The sequence below is a fragment of the Zosterops lateralis genome, assembly GCF_965231275.1.
Source record: "Zosterops lateralis genome assembly, chromosome: 17".
Lineage (NCBI taxonomy): Eukaryota > Metazoa > Chordata > Aves > Passeriformes > Zosteropidae > Zosterops > Zosterops lateralis.
The window spans coordinates 13,206,437-13,230,040 of NC_139777.1; the positions used below are offsets into that span (position 1 = coordinate 13,206,437).

The 23,604-nt window shown below is 48.5% G+C and overlaps 1 protein-coding gene across 1 annotated transcript in view; it reads right to left on the reverse strand.

The window, feature by feature from the left end:
- Positions 1 to 390: 390 nt before the first annotated feature.
- The window catches only part of TBX5 (T-box transcription factor 5), a gene marked incomplete at its 3' end in the record, with an annotated part of 39,604 nt that continues 16,390 nt past the window's right edge, over positions 391 to 23,604 (reverse strand). The window contains exons 7-9 of the mRNA XM_083874064.1: positions 19,519 to 19,610; positions 9,329 to 9,555; positions 391 to 968 (exon numbers count right to left, since the gene is read on the reverse strand). Of these exons, the coding sequence (XP_083730190.1) occupies positions 391 to 968; positions 9,329 to 9,555; positions 19,519 to 19,610 (897 nt within the window). The remainder of the gene's footprint in view (positions 969 to 9,328; positions 9,556 to 19,518; positions 19,611 to 23,604) is intronic.

Genomic DNA, 23,604 nt, shown 5'->3' on the forward strand with positions numbered 1-23,604 from the left:
TCTGACCGTGGTGAGAAAGGCAGCAGGAGTTTGATGTCCCTTGGAGAACAAAAAGAGCAGAAGGATGGGGAGGGGAATGAGGGTGGTGGCAGCAACGCAAACTGGGTGGGACTGTGGAGGGACGGAAGTGTGCTGGGCTGGCTGTTGGCTTTCCTTTTGAAACCAAAGAAAACAAAAGGGGGGGTCAGGGCAATTCACACCGAGGCCGACGACTTTCAGCCGTGGTTTCAGTCAGTGTCCATCCCTCTCGAGTGCTAGCAGTGAACATTCACTTCAGGGAGCCTTGCAAAAAACGCTTTGTTATCGACAGGGGGGTTCTTTTCCTTTTCCTTTTCCTTCTCCTGTTCCCTTGGATTTCCCCATGGCTCTGGCACTTCCCTGCCCCCCTGGTTAGCTGTTCTCGCTCCACTCTGGCACCATCCCCACGCCGTGCACAGAGTGGTACTGGTGTGGCGACAGGGTTCGAGGCACACCGTGGGAATAGAGGAACTCGGCCGGCTGGAGGCTGCTGGGAGGGGATTGGATGCCTGTCTGAGGTCCACACTGCCTGACGATGGGCTGGTGAGAGCTTTGGTGCTGGAACATTCCGTGGCCGTCTGCAATTTGGGGTGACGTGTGGTTGGCCACGCCGCCCAGGCGGGGCATGAGCGGCCCCGAGGTGAAGTGGGCAGAGAAATGCTGGTAGGGTAACCTGTCCATGGGCTGCATGGCAGACACTGTGCAACTGCTGTAGGAGGGCACGCTGGGCCACGTGTTACAGCTGATGTCCTCCAGGCTGGGCACGGGCTCTGTGGGCGGCGCGGAGCTGGCATACATGCAGGCCTGGCGCTGCGCCGACTCAGTCCTGTACGACGTGTTCAGTCCCTGCTGCTGAGGGTAACTGGACCTGTAGAAAGGATCCTCGTCTGCTGGAGAGGTTTCCATGTAGGGCTTCTTGTAGGGATGCTCGGTGGTGGAACATTCCTCATCTGTTGGGAGAGAAGAGTCTTGGTAAGCCACCAAGGGTGATGTGTCAGCAGGTGAACCTCCCTCTCTGCGGTGCTGGTTTTACCGAGGATGGTCTGACACTTCCCTGGGGGTAAATCCCCATCATTGCCCTGGACCTGATCTCAGTCTATCCTGTGGAAACTGAGCCTTGCACTTGGCCCTCTCTGCTGGAGTGGGGAAGGGGTTAGCCAGGAGCTCTGGGAGGAAAATCAAGATCCTGAGGTTTATCTTGTCAGTGATCCTCCCTGCTCCCCATCTCCTTCCTGCTGCCACTTTTACCTGAGGAATAACATCTGCCTGTGACCTCTGCACCTACCACTCCCCTCCAGGAGGCTCAGAGCTGATGCTGTCAACTCAAATCCTTTACAACAAAACGTTTCCATGATAAAAAGAGACAAAAAAAAGGAGATCACAATAAAAATCCTCCCAAGAGAGCACAGAGTGATGGCATGGTTGGGACAATCAGATCTGGAGTTTGACAGCCCCAGCCTTCAGCTGTGCCAAGGCAGCTGGGCGCAAAAATCCACACAGGGCCATGTGCTGGAGCCAAGGGGAACAAAGGAGAAAAATGAATTTCACAGCTAGAAACAACAAGGCACATCTTGCAGAGCCCTTTGTTTCCTGCAGCATCCCAAGCCAGCAGAGGGAAGGAGATAAACAATTTAGGTGAAATCTCCAGGGTGAGGCCCAATGAATAAATGAATGTGCACTTATTTATTCATTCACAGGGTCATCAAATGAAATCCAGCTCCGCTGGAATGGATGGCAAAATTCCCAGGGACGAGCACTTCACCAAGAGATTTTAAGGACAGCGTGGCAAGGGAAGGGGAGCTGTTCTGACGTGGATTAGCTTTGCTGCTGCTTCAAAAACAAGATTTCTGGTGCAGGCAGGAAAACATCCCACTTGGTTAGAGCTCTGCTGGCTGCACCCTTTGAAGAGGGGTCAGATTTGAAAGAAATTTGGAACAAGTGCCTTTTACGATTTTTCTCAACCAATGTGTTTTGAGCTGTAGTTTTTTTCACCTGCAACATACAGTGGGGGGACAAACCCCAAACAGTTGCACAAGAAGGAGGAGTGAGAGCATCTGCCCCACAAGAGGCACAGAGGTTGCTGCCAGGCTACTCCGAGGGGAATGTTCATGTCACACCCTCAGGAGGGGCAAGTGGGCAGTGCAGGCATATTTTGTTCCCTCTGAACACACACATGCACGTAACCCTTATAGCTCTGAACAGCCATGAGGGCTCTCCTGGAAGCTGCACCCTCTCTGCATGTAAAATAACCCATTATTCCCACCCAGGGGTGTTCCAAGTCCAGCTGGAACAGCTAGTGCTGTTCATCTTGGTCCAACAATCCCACAAAGAGCAGGTACTGAGGGGCACTGTGGGGACATTCCCCACTGTGGCCTTTAGCTCTGTAATAGCATAAATTCAGCTGGAAAGCCACAGTCCCATTTCCTTCTTCCTGACAACATCAAAGCCTGGCTCCTTCACCTCAGCAATACACAGCCCTGATAATCAAGTTTCTCCTCTGCCTTCCCTGTAAATGGGGATGGGAAGCAGGATGAGATAAATGAGCAATTCCATTCCATTTTTAAACCAGCTGTAACAACGAGCAGAGAGATGCAGGGATGTGTCATCCTCCTTAATCCAGCTCAGGTCCCAGTTTCTGTAGGAGCAGGAGAAAGGATGGAGTCTCCTGAAAGCCAAAAGCTGAAGGCACAGGTCTGATCATTCTCCTGATCCCAGCTCCATGACAGGAGGTACATCTGGAAGAACAGCCTAAGCTGGAGCTTTTATGGACAGTGTAAAGAGTTTGGATTCCTGACCCACCGCTGCGTAATAAGAACACTGGGGTGGAAAAACAATGTCTTGTAAAATGCAGCATTGTTCTGCTAATAAAGTTTTCAGCATTAAACCGCATCACTCTGCTGGCACCAGAAATCATTGGCTTGGGGTTTGACTGTTTATTTTATTTTGATTTTTTTAAATATACAACACAAACCAGTCAAACTCTGTTTTTCCGTGGTGTAAAACTGCCTGACTTACAACCTGAGCTTGCTGGTTTTTCCATTTAGCCCAGACATTTCACTGCCCACCACAGCCCAGCTGGGCAGAGCTGCAGTGTCACAGAACCACTTCCAGAACCCATCACAAGTGAAGAGGAAAAAACAAAGCCAACCAGGATTTCAGTGGAAACCCCATAAATGCCCTCTGTTATTCTGTAAGTTCTCTGGATCACCATGCTGGTCCCTCTAGAGCCAGGTTTGCTGATGTTTTATGTGGAAAGGGATTTTAAGGTGTGTAAGGACCTTGTTTCCATCTCCAAACGACCTAGGCACAAACAAAGGTTTCCAGCCTGCCCTAACAGCTTCTGCCTGTCCTCCTGCCCCTCTTCCCAGTGATTTTCCCATCTGTGGAGACTCAGAGGGCTAGAGAGGGAAGGGAATGGTCCATGTGCATCCTGAGGTGGGATGGTGCAGACCAGAAAGCCTCAGCTGGTGCTGCCTGATGGATTTTCAGCTCTCCAGGCTCTCTGGTCTTGTCCCACCACTCCTCACAGAGGAGACCAGAGCCAGCACAGAGCAGCTGGAGGGCATCCCTGGGGTGCCTGGAGCAGCTTTAGGGTGGAAAGCGGACATCTTCAATGACAAAAGGAGTACAAGACAAACAGGTCTCTCATGCAATGCCAAAGGCTGCAGTTTCAATTCATCCTCACAGGCTCTGGAGCCTGGACAGTGCAGCTCAAGGCCATAATCCTGTCCCTGGAGGTCCTCTTACCTCCTGCTATCAATGTAAGCAGGACATGGGAGATATGTAACTGCCTGCTCAGGGTTTGGCTCCTAATGGCAGTTCCTTGTCCTTTTCCAGGTGCCACTGAGCCCTGGGAGGAGTTGTTGGCTATCCTGGGAGACACCCTGGCCATTCCCCACTGTTGCTGCTATTCCTGGAAGCCAGGGGTGGTGGTCAGCTCTTGGGAGCAGCCCCTCAATGCTGCACAAAGCTCAAAAAGCAGGAGGAGCTGCCGAGCAGGGGGAGCTGCCAGCACCAGGGAGAAGCTGCTCCGAAGTGAATCCAAGGAAAACGGAGCCTGGAGAATGGGGTGGAAACTGGCTCCCTCTCAAGGAATTTGATGATCTATCTAATGAAGGAGCTTGAGTGAGAGCGCTTCCAAGAGTTCCGGTATTTACTACTTCCAGCTGGGCTGTAAATACCACGCAAATGGCTTTTTAAATGGAATTTTCCCAATTCCAAGACTCAGGCCACGTAGAATGAAACGCAAACATGGAAAGCCTTGGGACTTCAGGGTGCACTGGGCCTCCCTCTCCCCCTTGGTGTAAATCAGGAGAGCTCCTTCCCCACACATGGCGCTCAGCCCCCCAGGATGGAAGACAATGAAGAATGGGACATGACTTGTTTGGGTTTCAGAGCTCACCCACAATTCCAGGGCGTTACAGGAGGTTCATCCTGACTTTGTGAGAGAGACACAATGGGTGATTATCACTGACTGTTGTTTTATCCAGTCTGGATTCCAGCATGGATCTGGCATCAGCCTGAAGAGCCAATACCAGGGTGCAAGAGTGACAAAGGTTGTCCAAGAAGCAAAGAACAAGGCAAATTCAATCACAATGAACATCTCTAAAGGGGAAATAAGTCCTAAATCTCAGCGCATGGAACCTGAGACATGGCAGTCATTCCAGCTATTTCACTGTTGGTGATAAGGCTGTGTTGTATTGAACACAATGGGGTTGGTTGTGGGACAAGGACAATCCAACCCCCAATCCAACCCCCAGCTGGAATCTTTTCCACAGGCAGCAAGTTGCCAGCACTCCCTGCAGAGGCACAGGAGGCACCTCTGATAGGAGAGGGTGATCAGAGAATGGGTCAGGTTGGAAGGGAGCACAGTGGGTTATCTGGTCCAGCCTCCCTGCTCCAACAATGTCATCCCAGAGCACAGGGCACAGCATTGTGCCCAGAAAATTCTGGATTATCTCCAGTGAGGAGACTCCACACCCTCCTGGGCAGTCTGGCTGGTGCTCAGCCACAGGAAAGAAGTCCTTCCTCACATTCAGGTGGAATCTCCCAGGCATCAGTTCCTGCCTGTTCTCCTGTTGCTGGACACCACAGAGCAGAGCTGGTCCATCCCCTGGCACCTCCCTTCAGACACTGACAAATGCTGATGGGGTCTCCTCTTAGGCAAGACTGGCCCAGCTCCCTCAGCCTTTCCTCATTTGGGGTATGAAACCCCAATGCCACAAGAGTGTGGCTGCATAGCAAGAGCTGGGTGCACCCCAGCTCCCTGAACCTCTACTCCCCATGCAGGGAATCCCTTCCTCACCCTCAGTGTCCCACAGCTACCCTGCTCTGGCCTCCACTGCATCTCTCCAGCTGCAGCACACCCTGAGCCTTGGCCAACCCATGGCATCTCCAAACATCAGCAGGATGAGCAGCGTGTCCTCCAAGGAGACATCCCATGCCTGAATTTTTTTGTCCTACAGATTCTCAGAGTGAAAAAACAAAGCTGGGTGAGATGTGGGAGAAGTTAGTTCAGTCAGCAGAGGTCTGTCCACACTGACAGTGCCTGTTCTTGAGGAGAATGTGGAAAGGCAGTGCTGCACCAGCACCAACCTCATCAGAGCAGGAAGGAGATGAAAGAGAAATCCTTCCCCCGGGTGATGTCCAAGTTAAGGGGCTGAAGGACACGGTCCTCACTGGTTGGAGCCAGTGGATTCTGCCACATCCCACTTCTCCCTCAGAGTGACAACTTTTATAACCTCCCCAGGGAGAGGCTGTTCCAGTTGCCTCCTGTTCAGCATCACAGGCATCCCAGAAATCTGCCAAGTGGTTGGGATTGTGTAAGGCTGGGAGGGAGTAGAGGTTTAGAGGGATGACTGTTTAGTCCACAGGATATCTGAGAGAGAGGCTAATACAAGGCAAAACAAGGCCCAGTATCCTAACTAAGATGTGGGGCTAAATGAAAGACACAAGGCCAGCTGCCTGCTGGTGAGGCCTGATGGGCTTCTCCAAGCACAACAATGGGAGAGGTGGAGAGCAACCAGAAGAAAAACAAAGCTCCAGCTGCTGTTTTTGTCAGCCTAAAAATCCACATCAAGAGCTGATGCCACTCCTTGATGAGACACAGGGTTGGAGGTAGTCCATCCTCTCAAGACCAGTGACTTTGTCACGTGCCATCAGCAATCCCAGTGTGGAGCTGGGATACAAGGCAGGATGATCTCTGCCATTCCCCATTCCATTGCAGCACACCGGGGTCACTCCCAATGCTGTGACCCTGCCCTCCCACCTGCACACCAGGAATCATCAGATTAGGAGCTCTGGGATGTGTCCTTCCTTCCTTCCTCAGCCAGGAGAGCATCACCTCCCCGAAGCAGGGGAGACTTCAGAGATAACACCCCCTGGCAGCCCTGCTGCTCTGCCCTAATGTAATTCCATATCAGATCTCCACAGTGAATCCATCTTGCCTTGACAGCTAAGAACAACACTGCCAACCACAGAGAATAATCCTTGTCTTAGGTCACCAGGAAAGCAGAAGTTGAACAAGTTTCCTTTGAGCTGGGTGAACACAGACCTGTCCCTGACTGAGCCTAACTCAAGGCTTGGCTCTGATTGAGAAGGATGCAGGGAAACATCAGGAGATGTCAAAGCTGCAAGGAGATTCGCTTGGAAAACAGTAGTGGAATTCACCCCAGAAGATGCAGACAGCAGCTGGTCCCAAACCCAGCTGAACTGCCCTCTGCCCCCAAGGGCACTTATCCATAACCACAGCCTTGGGGAAGGAAATAATCCGCTTGAGATAAATCCTAAACTGCCTGAGGAGGAGTCAGTGCTTGGGCAGTCAATAATCCAACACAATCAATAGGATTCCAGTCCAGAAAATGGACAGAGGGACAGTAGGAGCAAACAAAAGCTTGCTTTTGAGTTTTCTGAGATGGTGAGGCTTGATAGCTGTTAAGCAGAAATGTAGGAAAGCAGGAGAACTATAAGGGAAAACCCAGAAATGAGGAAAAAAAAAAAAAAGAGTAATATCATACATAGGATTATTTTCCCATGTCCAACAAAGATCCTTGCTGGTGCTGAAAGGCAGTTCCACGCTCACGGACAAGAAACCTTGGATCACGTTCCGATTTATCCAACCCGAGCTGCTCATCCCTAGTGAATTTTTTTTTCCTTTTTAATTAATTTCACTTTGCAAAGAGCTCCTTGGCAGCTCGGGCTGGCTCTCTGGTTCCCATTAACTTTGTGTTTCTTTCCTGTAAGCCCTGGTGGCTGTTTTCGATTTACCCAAGGCATGAGGAGGAGAGAGAAAAAGGCACAGGGAGTGGAGCGGAGGCTCAGGGCCCCGGGACACCCAAACTCCTCATGGAAGAAGCCGGTGGTATCGGGCAGGACACTGCTCCTCTTTGATTAAAGCCTTTGGCGGCTTTGATAAAAGGCCCTTAACTGCTTGTGCCACTCAAGCCGTGGCAGAGATATGGAGGGGCCATGGACTCTGCAGACAAGGGCTGTCCCTGCACTGTGGTGAGGGCCACAGAGGGGCTGGGGAGCTTTATTTTATTCCAGGGCAGATAGCCGTGTCCTCTGTGACAATAAGAGGAAGTGAGATAATTGGGGGATTGAGGGAAACCACCCATGGAGACACCACTTAGCGGGAATCCCAAAACTGGAAGGAAACCTCTGTTGATTCCTTATCGCATTACAATGCAGAGGAGAATGATGAATTGCCCCACGGGGCAGGGACAGGCAGTGCTCAGGGGTTGTCCCAAGGCCTCGGTGCCATTTGGGCCCAGCTTGTTTTGTTTGCTTTTGGGAAAGGGGGAAGAGGAGAGGTGAGAGCTCAGCTCCCAGGACAGAGGAGCTGTAGCTCCCAGGGCTGAGGAGGGATCACAGGCTGGGACCTTCCACCACTAGCACCTCACACCCATAGGGGTAAAGCAGCCCACACACCTCACCTCTGGCCTGGGGACACTTTGGGCAGCCTCTCCATCCCCTTGTTCCCTGCCTTATAGCCAGCTCAAGGCCAGCATCCCCATTCCCAATCCCTGCTCTGACACATTCCATGTGAGCACAGTAACCTGGTCAGCTGGAGCAGACAGAAAATACCACCTGTTTTCCACTGTTTACCTCAATCTCAGGACAATATTCAGATTTCTCAGGTTTCTTTTACTTTGCATACTTGCACACAACCCACGTGCTCCTACAACATCTACAAGGACGTGGGAGAGATTTCCACTGCCCTCCTGCCTCCTCTGCCAGCATTTCTCAGCCTTCCCTACCTTAGACTGTGTGTCTGCACATCCCAGTGCTCCAGGGGTTATGTTGCTAAAAATAATGACATGTGTCTGACTGATAGGGTGGTGCAGGGAAGTGGGAAGGGATCTGCTGTGGGGAGAAATTCCTGCTGCACTCGGTGCCGTGGTGCTCGCTGCCTTCTGGTAGCTTTTCCATAGAGTAAGTCCTGAGAAAGGCAACAGGCTTGGCAGAAACCAGCCCCTGCCCACTCCTTCTTGCATCCAGCCCTGGAAATCCCCGATTTTTTTCCAAGTAAAAACTGATCTAAAGCTTTTGCTATCTCAGTCCTACAAGTGGTGCTGAGCTGAAGCATTCTCATTGCTTTGGGACAAGAGGGCAGAGACCACAAACCCCTCACTCCTGCCTATCAGGGGCTCTTCACACCAGGATGAGCCGAGAAGTCAGTGGAAAGCTCTCTCAGCCTGATCCCTAAAGCTCTGCAGAAGGGAAGGCACATGGATATCATGGGTTTCAATCCCAGGCAATCTCCATCAGCCTGAGCATTTCTGCAGACAGAAAACTGTCTCCCGAGTGTGAGACAGCCCTGAGCTGAAAACTGGGCAAAATGCAAACTTGTCAAGGTATCTCCACTTGGAGATTAACCTTGTCTGAGGGGCTGCAGATAAGTCATCTTTATCTCCAGCACCAGCTATCTCTCCAAATGTGGATTCACGGTGGGTGAAAGGCACTGCCAGCCCTCCAAGCAGCTCATTCCCAACCCAGCAGAAATGGGATTTTAGAGTTTCTCAGCCCAGCCTGGGAGAGTTTCCCACAACCCTCATGCCTCACTCATCTTCCAGCATCACTTGTTGCATGCGATTTTTGCAAAAAAACTGACTATTGGAGAAGGGAGACAAAGGAAAGTATTTTCTCACTGAATATCTAAAATATTCTCTTCCTTTCACTTCAGTGTTTCTCTATCCACAAGGGCCATTATCTTTGGAGCTGTCCACGGGGGGAAAAACATCAGGAAACAATGCTGACAGTCACATTAGGAGGGGGAAAACACAGAGCAGGGCTCTGACCAAGCTCTGACCTTTTCTCTTGGTGCAGTGGTAGATCTGGCTGTGCTCCTGGGAGATGGGGTAGGGGTTGGCAGGAGGCAGCAGGTCCTGGGAGGTGCTGGACACCCCGTTCTCACACTGGTACTGGGAGCCCAGGTTGGAGGAGGCAGAAAGGACCCTGGTCTCTCCGCTGAAGGGGCTGTGATTGGAGGACACTTTTTGTCTCACTGTGCTCCTGGGAACAACTGGGTACTCTTTACTGCAAGCAAATAAAGCAGAAGAGAAACAAGTCAGCAAAGCAATCAATTAATAAATAGATCAGAGGATTAATAAATGAAGGCAGCACATTAGTGTCATGGAGTTTGTTTAGGCTTTCAGGGAAATGGAGATATCCCTCCCAGGAGGCTGCAGCCCTGTCACAATTTATCCATGCAGAATTCATTATTCCCTTTCCTTTAGTCCCCTTAAATTCGTGTCTTCTCCACCACCACTGTTTTATACCCACACATAAAATAGTTTTAGCAAAATAAACAAGATTTCTATTTACATACTGTAGCATTTACAAGCTGTATACTGTTTGTATTCTCAATATGCACATGCATGTAAATAAAAACATAATTTCTGCCAAGCTGACTTGGAAATTAATCAAATATTTAGGTCTACTTGTTTTTCCCTTATAGGAGTTGTCATCATTCCTTTTGCCTGGAGTCTGTCAGCCTGCTTGTCCTGGATGGGGGATCCCTGCACCACAGAGAAAGCTCAGAAAAGAGAAATAAATAAATCACCGAGATTTGATGCACACCAGAGCCTCAGCAGAGCCAGGCTGGGAGGGAAACCCTGGATTGTTCTCTTGCCCCAGATCAGGTTTGAAGTTGTGTTGCTTTTCCAACACAGGCTGGAAATCCCCTCTCCTCAAAGATCCTATGCTGTTTTCTGGAGACATTTCTCTAAACACATGGACAATGTGGCAACCCCAAAGATGATGCCTGCTCTGCAGGGAGAGCTGAAGGTGAATAGGGGGTCTCAGGCACTTCAGGTTAGGTAAAAACTCCTCCTAAATATTGCTAAAATGCATAAAGATCAGGTAGAACAGCACTCCAAAGTGTCACCAGGCTCAGAGCAGCCACAAAGTGCTGATTCCAACAGAAGTTTTCTCCTCTGAGTCTGTAACCATTGAACCAAGCTGGCTTTGAGGTACTCCTCTCACCTGTCCAAAATCATTGTGCTGGAGCAAGAACAGCTCCTTAAATGTCATCCCCGGGCTCACCTGGCCACTTCCATGCGGAGGAGGAGCCCTGAACCTGCAGTGGCACCCCTCAGGGAAGACCTATTACTGGAGAACTCAGAACTTATTTACAAAATTTAACAATAGCAATCACATAAACCTACCCCAGCAGGGAGCTTTCATCCAAACCACTGCTGTGGTGGCTGCCAGAAACAGCAGCAACCGAGCTGGAATGGAAGGGAAATTCACCCAGGAGCTCAAACCCAAAAAAATGTGGCTCTGGTTGGGCCATGAAAGCTTTCCCAACCCCAGGAGCTGGGGGCTTGCCAAGGAAAGCCTATTCCAAAGGTGGGGTTTCATCCCCTGGAAGCAGCATTTGCTCAGAACTAAAATCTGAGCATGAGGAACAAAAGATAGATGGGCTGGAGGAAGCAGAGAATTATCCCTTGGATGTTCAGGGCAGCAGAAGATGCCAGGCTGTGTGGGGGACTCAGAGGACCTGCCTGTGGACACTCAGCCCTTAATTCCACCAGGAGATTTAGCTGGAGGGCAGCTTTGGTGGATTCTGGGGAAGATCAAGAGCTGTGGCCATCAAGCCTCAGGGATGACCCTCAGATCATCTTGTTTCTAAGGGATCTCCCAGCCCTCCCAGGTCACAGTTTTGAGCTGCCTATTCCCCCTTCACATCATGATCCTCAATGAAAATGGCACCAACACAATCCCCCTAAGCTCCATCCCCACCTTTTTTCCCTTCCAAGGAGATCATCTGCGAGGAGGTGACTCCTGGATGTGCCCTTAGTTCTCCTTCCTGAGGAGAGGCTGCATGGACTGGCTGGGTTCATCCAATCAACCAACAGCCAATTCCCAAGAAATGCCACAGCCTCATTTTGTTTCCTGGTGGGTACCCAAGAGCTCCAGTGGAGGAGAAAGGGGACATCTCATGGCACAATGTCAGATGTGACACATCTTTCACTGGTAGATTTGGCTGTAGTGGACAAACCCTGGATGAAATCCCAGAGGTGTTTCCATGAGCCTCGGTGATTCCATGACCCTTTTCAGAGGGTGTCTCTTTGGAACATGATCTCCATGGGGGCTTCTCACCATAAATCCTCAGTGGGATCCCATAAAGGTCAGACCCTCGCTGTGCCAAGCCCTGGACAAACACTGAGGAGCCATCCCCACCCCAGATACTTCTCACTCAAACATATACTTTTCTCTCTTTCAACAGAGAGCTGAGAGCAGGAAAAAATGAACAACCTGATTAGGGATTTTATTTCTAGATGAAAAAATACTCTCCTAGAACCCTTGAGGCCAGAAGAGACCTCCGAGGTTGAGTCCAACCTTTGATGAACACATTGTCAATTAACCAGAGCATTGAGTGCCACATCCAGTCATTCCTTGGACACCTCCAGGGATGGAGACTCCATCACCTGCATGGGCAGCCCATTCCAGTGCCTGACCACCCTTCCAGTGAAGGAATTCTTCCTGGTGGGCAAAGGGAAGCTCAGCTCCTTTCTGGCCAAGAAGGAGCTGTTTGTCTGCAACAGCAATGCTTTTACCCCAGGCTCCAGAGCACAGGGGTGTTGGGTCCCAAATTCCTTCCAGACTGCATTTCCCAGGGAGTGTGACAATCTCCATGACCATGAGAGAGGACTGTGCTGCTCTAGGGGGTACAGCAGGAACTGGGAGTTGTACAGGAGAGGGAACAGGTTGGAATCACCAAGTTTCCAAACAGCAATTCCTGGGAGGTACCACAATAACTTCTCTCCAGACTGAAATATTTCCGTTTCAGTCAAAACATGGTGGGTGCTATTTTTGCCAAAAAATCAGCTAGTGGAGGAGGGAGACGAAGGAAAGTATTTTCTCACTAAATATCTAAAATATTATCTTTCTTTTACTTTGATGGTTTTCAATTCACAAAGGCCATTACCTCTGTTATTCTACATATTCCTCTCATAGGAGCTGAGCTGAAATAAATCTTTGGTATCTTCTAAAGCAACAATCATCTCAAAATATTTCTATTTTTTCCTGAGCCCACCCAATATATAGAGTGCGCACCTATCATTTTTAAAGACTGAAGGACAAACTAAAATAGATCAATTTTTTTTTTTTCTGTAAGTCCCTATTCCCAGGGTAGCATTTGTAATCCTGGGCTATATTTTAATAGAATGAAAGGTTTCTGCCATATCCAGGAATTTTGCTGTCCAAAAAAAACCTGTAGCAAAGTAAGAGGGGTGAAAAAAATGTATTAAAGCTTGACTTAAGCAACATAGGAAATTGTCCACAAAGCAAGGATGAGGTTGTTGATGCTCCTGGGCCAGAACATTAGTTTTACGAGGGATGTTCATATGCTACTTTCATTTTTGCATTAAAAATGGCAAAACTAAAAGATTTTTTTTTTAATTGATTGGGAAAAGAATTTACAAGGAGAAAATGGTCCCTGGCCTATTTAAAGTCTGTTGGAGGCTAATAATGAATATTCAGTTACTATATTAAAATAGCAGAAGGGGACAGGGAGCAGCAGCAAAAGGTCCTGTGTAATATTTTGATTTTTGTCAAAACTTGGGGAAAGAAATCATGGATGAGGTCCAAGACCATGGGGGCTGGACTGTTCTTGCTTCCCACATGGCCAGAGGTTGACCAGCAGCTCTGCAGAACTTTCCCAACAGCACTCACATTCCACTTCAAATTCATCGTGTAACTCCCACTCTACAGATCAGGTGAATCCCTCCTGCAATTCCAAATCCCAGCTCCCACCTCTGCCAGGTGGAATTAGAAACTCAGTCTCATTTTCTCTCATGATAAAATCCCCTTTCCCTGGCTGAGCAATGCTCTCACCACAACAGACTCACGAGTTTTGTAGGAAACTCGTGGCCAGCAAAGAATTCAAAGGAGCAAATTCAGGATGATTTTGCAATCTCAGAACCAGAAACCTTGTTGGACACTGCAAATTAATAATAACTGGAAAAATTATAAATACAGACCTTCACAGAGCAGCATTCACTTTCTTGCTATTGTTTGAATTACTACACTCTAAGAGAATAATAATTTTCCCATATATTTTCGTGTGCAGACCTGAATTTTCCTGAGGTACCAGCCAAGGCAGAGTAAATGCAGCTGCCAGACAAAAACCTGGTTGAAAACCTCTTCAAAAATCCACAGTTTAGAATCAGGAAGCTCCAAACCCTACTGGCCAATAAAAAGTTATTTTTGAAGATGTTCCTGATAATTCTGCAACAAAACATTGGGTACCTCAAGGCTTTCCAGAGCTGCTGTAGCTCATGGTAACAAGGCTTCAAAAGGCTTGTTAAATATGAGATCCCAAGGATCACCTTGGCCTCCAACAGACCCTTGGGATCTGATATTAAATGGGAAATACCAGATGGGGAAGGATTTCCTTTCCATGTTTTTACAGCAGCCTTGGAAATCCCTGAACTGTCTCAATCTTGTCCACAATATCAAACCTTAGTCTTATCAAATCCCAAGGTTGAACACAGGGATTCCACTCCACTCTTTCCAAATTTCCAGATTTTAACTCCTCCTTGGGCAGTCCCAAGAAAAGGACAAATATTTGTCACCCTATCAGTGCTGTCCCCTCTGCCCAGCACAGAATCAACCCCCAATTCCAGATGTGCAAACACAACTCAGTGGCTTTGGGGTTTGTAGTTCCCAGGCCACCAATTGTTGTCCTTCCTGCTGAGGCTCAAGAGGAGGGGAGAAGTGGAAGTCAGCCATAACAGACACAGCAAAAGGAAGAAGGAGGGAAAAAATAGCCTGGAATAAACATCATCTCCCAGGGAAAAAAAAAAAAAAAAAATCAACCCAAACCCCATTGTCAGTGTACATTCATTTCAGCTGATTTCCAGCACATTGAAATAAAATGGAACCACTCTCAAGAGGCTGTCTGGAAGTGGATAAACTACAGCAGGGAAGGACGTGGTAGGAGAGGAATTACTAAGAACTTCCTGCAGCCTCAGCCTCTGATTAAACACCACCCCTCTCTGTGTGGGGACTGCAGAACTGCCCCACAGAGAGTAACACAAATCTAAATGTCCACTGAGGAATATGGGAGTGTTCACTGCCCCATTCTCCTCCAACACAGCAAATATCCTGAGGGGGTCCAATATCCCTGGATTGGTGTGTGCATGGGAATCTCAGGCAGCTGAAAAATGCCAAGTGCTGGTGCTGCTCTGGGGTAGGGCAAATCCTGGGATCAACCCAGGCTGGGGATGAAATGATGGAGCAGCCCTGGAGAGAAGGGATTGAAGGTGCTGGTGGGTGAGAGCTGGACATGCCCCAGCACCCAAAAAACCTCTCATGTCCTGGGCTGCCTCCCCAGCATCATAGGCAGCAGGGCAAGGGAGGGTTGTGCCCCTCTGCCCCACTCAGGTGAGACCCCACCTGCAGAGCTGGCCCAGCACAGGAGGGACCTGGAGATGCTGGATCAGATCCAGAGGAGGCACCAGGATGGTCAGAGGGATGGAGCAGCTCTGCTGGGGGGAAAGACTGGGAAAACTGGGATTGGAATTTGTCTCTCGAGAAGAGGTTTCAGAGTGACCTAAAAGAAAGTTGGACAGAGAATTTACAAGGGCCTTGAGGAAAAGGAGAAATGGCTTCACACTAACAGAATAGGTTTAAATTGGATATTATAAAAAAAAAATCCATCCCTGGGAGCGTGGGGAGGCCCTGGCACAGGGTGTCCAGAGAAGCTGTGGCTGCCCCTAGATCCCTGGAAGTGTCCAAGGCCAGACTGGATGGGGCTTGGAGCAGCCTGGGATAGTGGAAGGTGTCCCTGCCCATGGCAGGGGGTGGAATGAGATTATTTTTAAGGTCTCTTCAACCCAACCCATTCCATGATGACCTGTGGTCTGTCAGCAGCTACTCTGAGCAGTGCAGCCCAAAGCCACCACTGCAACCAACCCAAGGACCAGCAATGGAAAGAACCAGGTAGAGACCAAGAGTTCTCATTGGCAGGCAAATAAAAAGATAAATTTCCCCAGAAAAAGGTGTTGGAGTAAGAGGATCACAAGAGGAGCTGGAGAATGGATGTGGGCCAGGGGCAGCATCTCATCCCCTCATGCTGGGCTGAGCTTCTGCTGATCAAACCTTGCTGCCAAAGGAAAGTCAATGACAGAAACTGCAGCTGCCCTGTGTTTCTTGAGTGCCTTTCTCACTTCAAAAAAGCTGTGAACAAGTGAGGTCTGCCCAGCTTCCTTTTGGATTTCACCTGAATCATGTCAAATTCCACAGAACACATTTTAAGCCTGTAGTTTCAACCAGGACCAGGAAAATTTCCTGGGGGATGCATGCTGGAGGAAAGAAAGCATCCTCTCCCCAGCAGGTGCTGTAATACCAAGTCTCACACTGAAAACATTTCAGACAGAGGGTGACTCCTGGGTGATTTCAGTGACAGAACCTGGGACATGGAAGTGGATTAAAGGTGCAGTGAGGAGACACAAGGAGAACGAGGTCATTTGTAAGACTGACCTACACGAGTCAGCCTGGTGCCTCTCAGTCCAACAGGAAGTTGGAATGCCAAGGAACACCAGGGGCTCATCCATTTCCTCTGCTGGCACCCCAAAATGCACTGTCACCTCTGTCCCACTGGCTCTGACTCATGGGACTGATTTTGTGTCCTCTGTGTGTGGCCCTGTCTCTGTTCTCAACGACACGTGGGAATCTCTGGAACAATTCCTTTGGAGCCAAGAAGATTGCTGTGGATTAATGCCAAAGGCAGCAAACTGGCTCGTGATCCTCAATGGAGAGAACACAGCCACGACGTCAGACTGTGCTGTCACTCTTCCCTGTCACATGGATCATTCTGGCTTTTTTTTTGGTCACTTTTCAAGGGCTCAGAGTACCTGTTGAGGGAGCCAAGAGCCACCAGATTCCAAAGGGAAGGGAAAACAAACAATCTTTTGGGGTCAATTTGCCAATTGAGCCATTCTCTAGCAATAAAACAGAAGTGCATTTTGTAAGGACATCATCAGCCCCCTCAAAAGCCTTCCCATCAGAAGCTTCAAGTGCTGAACTGCCTTAATTTACATAATTAATTAAATTACAAAATAACCAGGGCCTTACTTCCAGAAGCTCCTCAGCCCCCACAAGAACCACCACAGACAATAGGAGCTGCAGATGAGCAGCAAGAATTGGTTACAGGGTTGACCAGAATTGCTCCCTCACAGTGCACCAGCCCCAGACCCACAAACGTAGCAAAACTCACACCCCTCTATGCATTTTCCTTTCTTTTTAATGGTTTTGGGGGGTTTCCTCCTAATCAATAAAATAAAAAATTCAATCTCATGCTCAAAAACCTTGAAAAACCTCTTTGAAAAACTGGAAGGTCCATCCTATCAAAGAAGCTGCTGAAGGCACCTCTTGGGCTTCAGAAAACAAGGGCAGTGGGAGGAAAATGAGCATTCACTGGAACCTTGATCTCTCTGGAGCTCATGGCTCCTCGTTTTCAATGAAATCCTCTGCTGCTGAAAGTCTTCATCTCACTCCTGAATGAAGCTCTACCTGGACAGACTTACTAACTCTCTTTTCTGGGAAACAAGAGGGAAAAACCAATATGGGAAAGGAGAAAGCCATGGAGAGGGATGGACTCAGAGCCATGAGGAGTGTCAGCTCAGCAGTTTCTGACACAAAAGGCTGTGCACTGTTATAAAAATGTGGAGGTTTTCCAGCTATTTTTATCATAAAGAAGGAATAGCCCTAAAAATGCATCTCAACGTATTTTCCAAGAGTGTAAATGGACATCATTGCCCTAAAACCAGGACAGACTGACTGGTCCATCACTGGGAAACAACGTCATAAACATACATTTATGCATTAAAATATATAAATTTAATTACATTTTAATACATATTTATATGTTAAATCTATATAAACCCACAAAAGGCAGGGCATAGTTCTGCAACATTCTCAATCCTGAATGGTTCTTTATCTCATAGACACAACCTATTTTTTATAGCTACAATTTATTTATATATATATAACTGATTTTATATATGGTTTTATGTATTTTCATATATAATTTTGGATATATTCATATATCTACATAAAAAACCCACAAAGGTGGGCACATATTTGCAACCTTGAATGGGTCTTTATTTTACTATAATCATCTCATCCTGCCCTCCTTTAAAAAAAAAAATGCCACCTTTGTAAAGGCACACAGCCATTCCTCTGCTAAGTTATTAAAATGAACATGAGAAATTATCCTGTAAAGGCAACGGTTTTAACCCTTGCAGCCCTGGCAGGCCTGAGTGGGTGTATTTATATATTCCAAGTGTTTCTGTTCCCTGGATCATCAACCGCAGCCCCTGCATAAAAATGCCAATCAATTTTTAGCACGGGCTCAGCGTGGCTTGATGCCATGCTCTTCACATGGCACCGAGCCCTTCCTAAGAGTCCTCCCTGTTCCACCTCCTCCCTCCTGCTCCAAACCCCCCCCCACCTCCTGAATCCAAACCTTCAAATCTTTCCAGTGACTGTAATGAAAGGGTGGTTTGGCAGCAAAAAAAAAAAAAAAAAATTGGAGGGGGGGACACACATCATCACTCAAGTTCCAGCAGAAGTTGGGAGACTGGCACGGGGTGGGGGGAGCTATTTCAAGGGGTAGTGCCACCATAAATAAATAAATATTGACAGATCCTGCCAGGATCACCTGGAAAGGGCAGGCAGGGAACACAGGGCACATTCAAGAGACCACGGAGATGATTTGGATGGAGCAGATGGAGTGTTACATATACCTTTTTTATGCATCTGCCTTGGCTTTTCTGGGGCTGAGCCTGGACATGTTTGTACGCAGGAGGACATTTGCCCAGTTTGAGGCGGGTTCTGGGCGTGTTTGCAGGACTGCAGGAATTATTTGGTGCCTGACAGCACAATTTTTCTGGCTACAGAGAGCCACGCTCAGGTCATCAACTACAACAACCAGGAGTGACCACCTACAGCTGCCTCCTGGGTGGGCAGGGGAAAAACCCCTCCCATCTCAAGGTCCCAAAGCAGGTCCCTCCAGCAGGAGCCAGAGAATAAAGGATCCCAGTGGCTCCTCCCCTCCTGGAAAATGCTCTGTTGAGAATCTCCATCTGTCTTAGTTAAAATCGTGGGTATGGCATCATTCCTGCAAAATATTTGCACCAGGGAGCAGCTTGACACATGGAGAAAGTTCCAAGTGAAGGGAAAAGCATGAAGTTAATTACCAGCAGGACCTGACATTTAGAAAAGGACATTAGACAGGATTTTCAAACAAGATTTAGGCTTGGTTTTCAGCTTAAGCACTTGCAGCCAAACCCAAGATTCAAAAAGGTCTCCTCAGCCACCTGGCCCTGGAGATCCCAACATTTTCTAACCTTTCCTTCTTCAGCCTGAAAGCACCACACCTCTGCTGTGCTCTGCATATCCAGTACTGAGTGGGCAAACACTCCCCTCCTGCCAAAGCCCCTCCAAGGCCAGTAACAACAGAGCACAAGACTCTCCGCCACCATCTCCAGAGGCACCTGGAGCAGGCTTAAAAAACCTTCTCCCAAAATAAGGCCGGGAGCTTTGTCTCTCAAGTGCTGTCACCTGGGAGAAAGGAACACTAAGGAATTCTTCCACAGAGCTGCTCCCAGCCAGGCCAAGTTTTTAATGGGTTTAAGTCCACGTTAAGTTTAAGTGCGGCCTCAGAAATGAGAGTTTAGTACAAAGCTAAAGGTTGCTCTGGATGGGGACATGTCTGAAAGAAATGCAAACTCCCCATGGCCAAGACAGCATCCCACAAGTGAGGTCCTGCCTCTGCCACCCAGCAATTAAGGAATTCCCCTGGGAGCAGAAGGTCTAGGATTTTGGCCCCACATCCTGGGAATATCTCAACAACCTGCTGTAGAACACCCATGGGGATGCCTGGGCAGGGAGTAGTGCCATGTTCTGGCTCAAGCCAAGCCACCAGGGATGTGCCAGGCAAAGCCCAGGTGGCCCTGGGAGGGTCCCCATGAGGGTGACAGGCATTACCTCTGCATCCTGGACATCCTGTGGAGCTCCATGTCGTCACTGCCGCGGAAGCCTTTGGCAAAGGGGTTGTTCTCGATCTTCAGCTGCGTGATCTGAAAGGGAGGAAACGCAACCGAGTCATCGCCAGTCCAAGGCATGGCCTGGGAGAAAGGGCATAGCGGTTGTTAAACCCAGGGCAGGTGGGCTGGGAGGGAAAATATAGCTTGCAGGGGCTCCAGCCATCCCCCAGCTCAGGCACTGACCACTCCAGATGGGCCTTTCCCTAGAATGCTCCCCAGGAAAAATATCTCCTGTCAACAGCCTCTTCCTTCTCCCAGGCTTGTCCCATAACTAACGCGTGGGACTGCTCACACACATTTTTCTCTAGAGAAAATCTGCTTTCTGAGGGCTCTTACTTCCATTCTGCTGTTGGCTCAGAAAGGACTTCACTGCTCAGAGGAGCAGGGATGGAAGTTGGCTCTGAACAGATCCCAGCAAGTATTTTCTCATCAATACACAGGCAAGACCAAAGCCTCACCTCTCAAACCCTGCACCCTCTATTCCAGTGAATCCCACCCAGCCCAGTGAATCTCAGCCTTTGGCTGTTTCAGACCAGCTAAATGTGCTCCAGGTGCTCTGCCTCTGCCATCTGCCCCCACATCTGGCAGCACTGGGGGGACTAATTACATAAATTACTTTGAGGGTAACTTCACCTGTGACCATCAAACCCTGGAGGATCCTTTGTCTCCCCATCAATTCCAGTTTGCTGACTAAATGAGCTACCTTAAGAATGTGAAGTTTAGCTGGATGGATCCCCTCAGACTCAACTTTGGTCCTCTTAAAACATCTACACTGAACATTTAAAGCAGCTGCTGGACAGACCATGCCCTTACCCAAAGGGACTGTGCTGCTCCAAGAGGTTTAATCCCCTCCTGCATTACTTTTCCTGAGGGTTTTGGTGAGCAGGGTGTGTCATTCAAGCCAGTATTAATTGTGGACAAGCAACACCCTCAGCTGCCCTGTGGATTTTGTAAAAACTCACTCTGCCATGCCAAATCTGATGCACCAAACACTTTGGTACCTTGGCTAAGCCTGGATTGGGTGTGCTATTGCTGCAAAGCCCCAAAATTTGGACAGAAGAGGGAAAATTCCCTTTTTTTCCTCTTTTCTCCATCACTGCCTGGCAGTCTGAGCTCTTGGCAAGGAATCAGGAGAGACACTTGCCCAGGAGGAAAGACAACCCCGTGTTTGCCACGGGAGGAACTTCAGGCTCTCACCACGTTTTATGGTAACTTCCTTCCTATTGACAGTTGGCCAAGGGGAAGGAAAGAGCTCAGGATTAACGGACAGAGAACAGAGAGAGGTTCATGCTCACCGAGTCAAGCACAAACAACCGGGCCCACCTCCCTGCCAAACTCCAGAAAGGAAAAGCTGGTTCACCCAGAGTCAATAGCAGGCTTCGCCAGGTGTATGCACAACCAGATTATTTTGCTCTTTTCTTGTCTTTTTGCATATTTTTTTTTCCAAGGGCCGTTTGTTTATTTGCCATTTTTGCCTCATTCAGCCCCAAATTTCTCTCAGAGCCCCCCACCACACTTACACTTATCTCCATGGGCATTCCCATTAAATCAGGACCATACTTCAGCACATAAACAAGCCCTTGGCACTTTTTTTTGTCCCTCATTTCAGATTTCAAAGAGAAGGGTGAACAAACAATCTTTTTGGGGTCAATTTGCCAGTTGAGCCATTCTCTAGCAATAAAACAGAGGTGCATTTTGTAATTAAAAGCCCCAAATTATTACACAACCAGCTGTGTATTTTGCAAAGCAGCTGCCTATCGCTTTGAGGGTGCTGACTCTTCTAGAATGAATAATAGGCATTATTCAACACTTTGAATGTTCCTGAAGCCCTGTAAATGTAGGAGTTGTCCTCCCTCGCTGACCCCAATGGCAATATTTGCTCACATAAGTGAAGTCCTTCAGTGAGTGAGGATTTACAGGATTGGCACCGGCACACAAAGGCACAAAGGGCCGGATTCATCCCAACCTGACCGAAGGCATTTTAACCAAGGCGCCTGCACTAGGAGCCTGGGCTCCCTGCTGGAACCAAGGGAGGGAGATGGGGACTGCCAGAAGGCTCTAGGGTGGGTGGCAGTGCCTTGACAGGTCCCCAGTGCACTCTGGTCGCTGCAGGAGGAGCCAGCAGTGCTCCAGCCCCTCATTTAAGCACCTCGGTTGAATGCCCCGTTTGATTCTTCAAGATTTTAATCACCCACAAAATAGCAGCCAAAATATCAAAATGGGACCTCAATATTGCAAATCTGTGGATTTAGGAGTAGAGGAGTCCCCTAACCCACATGAGGAGCACACTTACAAGCAAAGGTGTTGATGCTGGTGGCCAAAAGCCCCAAGAGAATCACGGCCAAATTCAGCTTCCTTAAAATTAAGGATCTGCTGGATTGAAGGCATCTAAAAACCAGGGACTACAGGTTTAGAACTAATTCTCAGACTTTTGCTATACTTCAAATGGATTGGAGCTTCCAGAACAAAGTTTCCCTAGGTGACAACTCATGGCATCAGCCACCACAAAGCCAGGAGAGCCTGAGCCAGATTTAACAAAACTGTACACAACAAACTAGAAAATAGAGAAAAAGTTGGTGAATCCCTGTTTTAGCAAACAACCTGTGGAAGATATTTCGTTTGGCTACTTCTTTTGCCTGACTTCCAAACCATTTCAGAGGTGGAAAAGCAAACACAGGGGTAAATAACCTTCTTCTGGACCAGCTTTGCCACGGCAAAACTCAGTTTAATTGACCATAACTCATGGTGGGGGCACGGGGGAAAGAAAAGCTGTCAGAAAGTCAAATGACAATTACCTCATGAAAAATAAAACAAAATACAACGTCCTGCAAAGTCATTAAGATGGAGTGCCCAGGGCTGAATTATACAGCACAGGTTCAATAAAACTGAAGGGCTTTGTTTGGGTATTTGTTACTGAACCTCCCTGGCTCCTGAAGCTGCCATAGACCCTTGGAGAGCAGAGCTTTGCAGGGTGGAGCTTCCCAGATTTCCACTTCTCAGGGCTTGTCTGACCTATGGGTTCATCTTCACTTTAACGGGAAGTGACAGTTCCCAATGGAGCTGGGAATCCCAAAGGAATCCTGGGACTCCTCTCTCTGGGCTAATTGGCCACAAAGCTCTTCTGCTGAGACATTCCCAACAGCATCTTTGGCTCCAGCATGACAAAATTTAGCTTTGCATTGAGTTAGGTCAAGAAAAATTGCTTTACTTCTTTTTCCTTTTTCCACAGACATGTATTTATATGGGATTTGTGCCTAAGGGCTCATGGATATCACTATGGCCAAAATCCAAACTAACGTTGTGTATTATTTTTTTATCAAGATCTTGCCATGGTAAGATTTTTCTCAAATGCTTCTAACTTCAGAAGTTGGAACAAAGTTAAAACTTTGTTAGGGGTGATGTGCTCCACACCAGGTGCTCTATTTTATTTACTTATTTTGCTATCAAGTTTTTTTTTAAGCACTTGAGGGAAAACACCACACCCCCACCTCTTTGGGCTCTTGTGAAACTAAGAAAGGTTGGGCATTCTGGAAAAGGACTTCATGTTCTGCAAGGAATGTGCACCCTTAATTCCTCAGATCTGTGCCACTTGGAGGACTTAAAACTGATTGGGGAAAAAAAACCCCCAGAAATCCCCATTTAGTGCTGAAGAGGAGCAGGTGATCACCCTTTAGAGGTGCAGAGCACTCAAGGACCTCTCCTCCCCATGTTCTCCCTGGCCTGCAGGTGGCCGTGGTCCTGCTCAGGGTGGCAGAGGGGGACCAGGAGCAGCTGTGCCTCCCCTGGAGCTGGTGGCAGTGCTGGGAGCCACAGGGGCCTGGCCCCGGGGCTGGAGAGCACGCAGAGTTTTTCTGTCTCACCCTCGCATAGCCCAGGGGGAAACCAAGGCAGGGCGGAGGAGGAAGCCAGACCAGAGGAGTGGGGAGGAGAGGAACAGATGAAGACAAGGTGCCCACACAGACATGTGGGCCAAGCAGAGCAGCTGGATGAGGAGCTGGGGCTCAGAGCCCAAGTTAAAGGCCAGGAG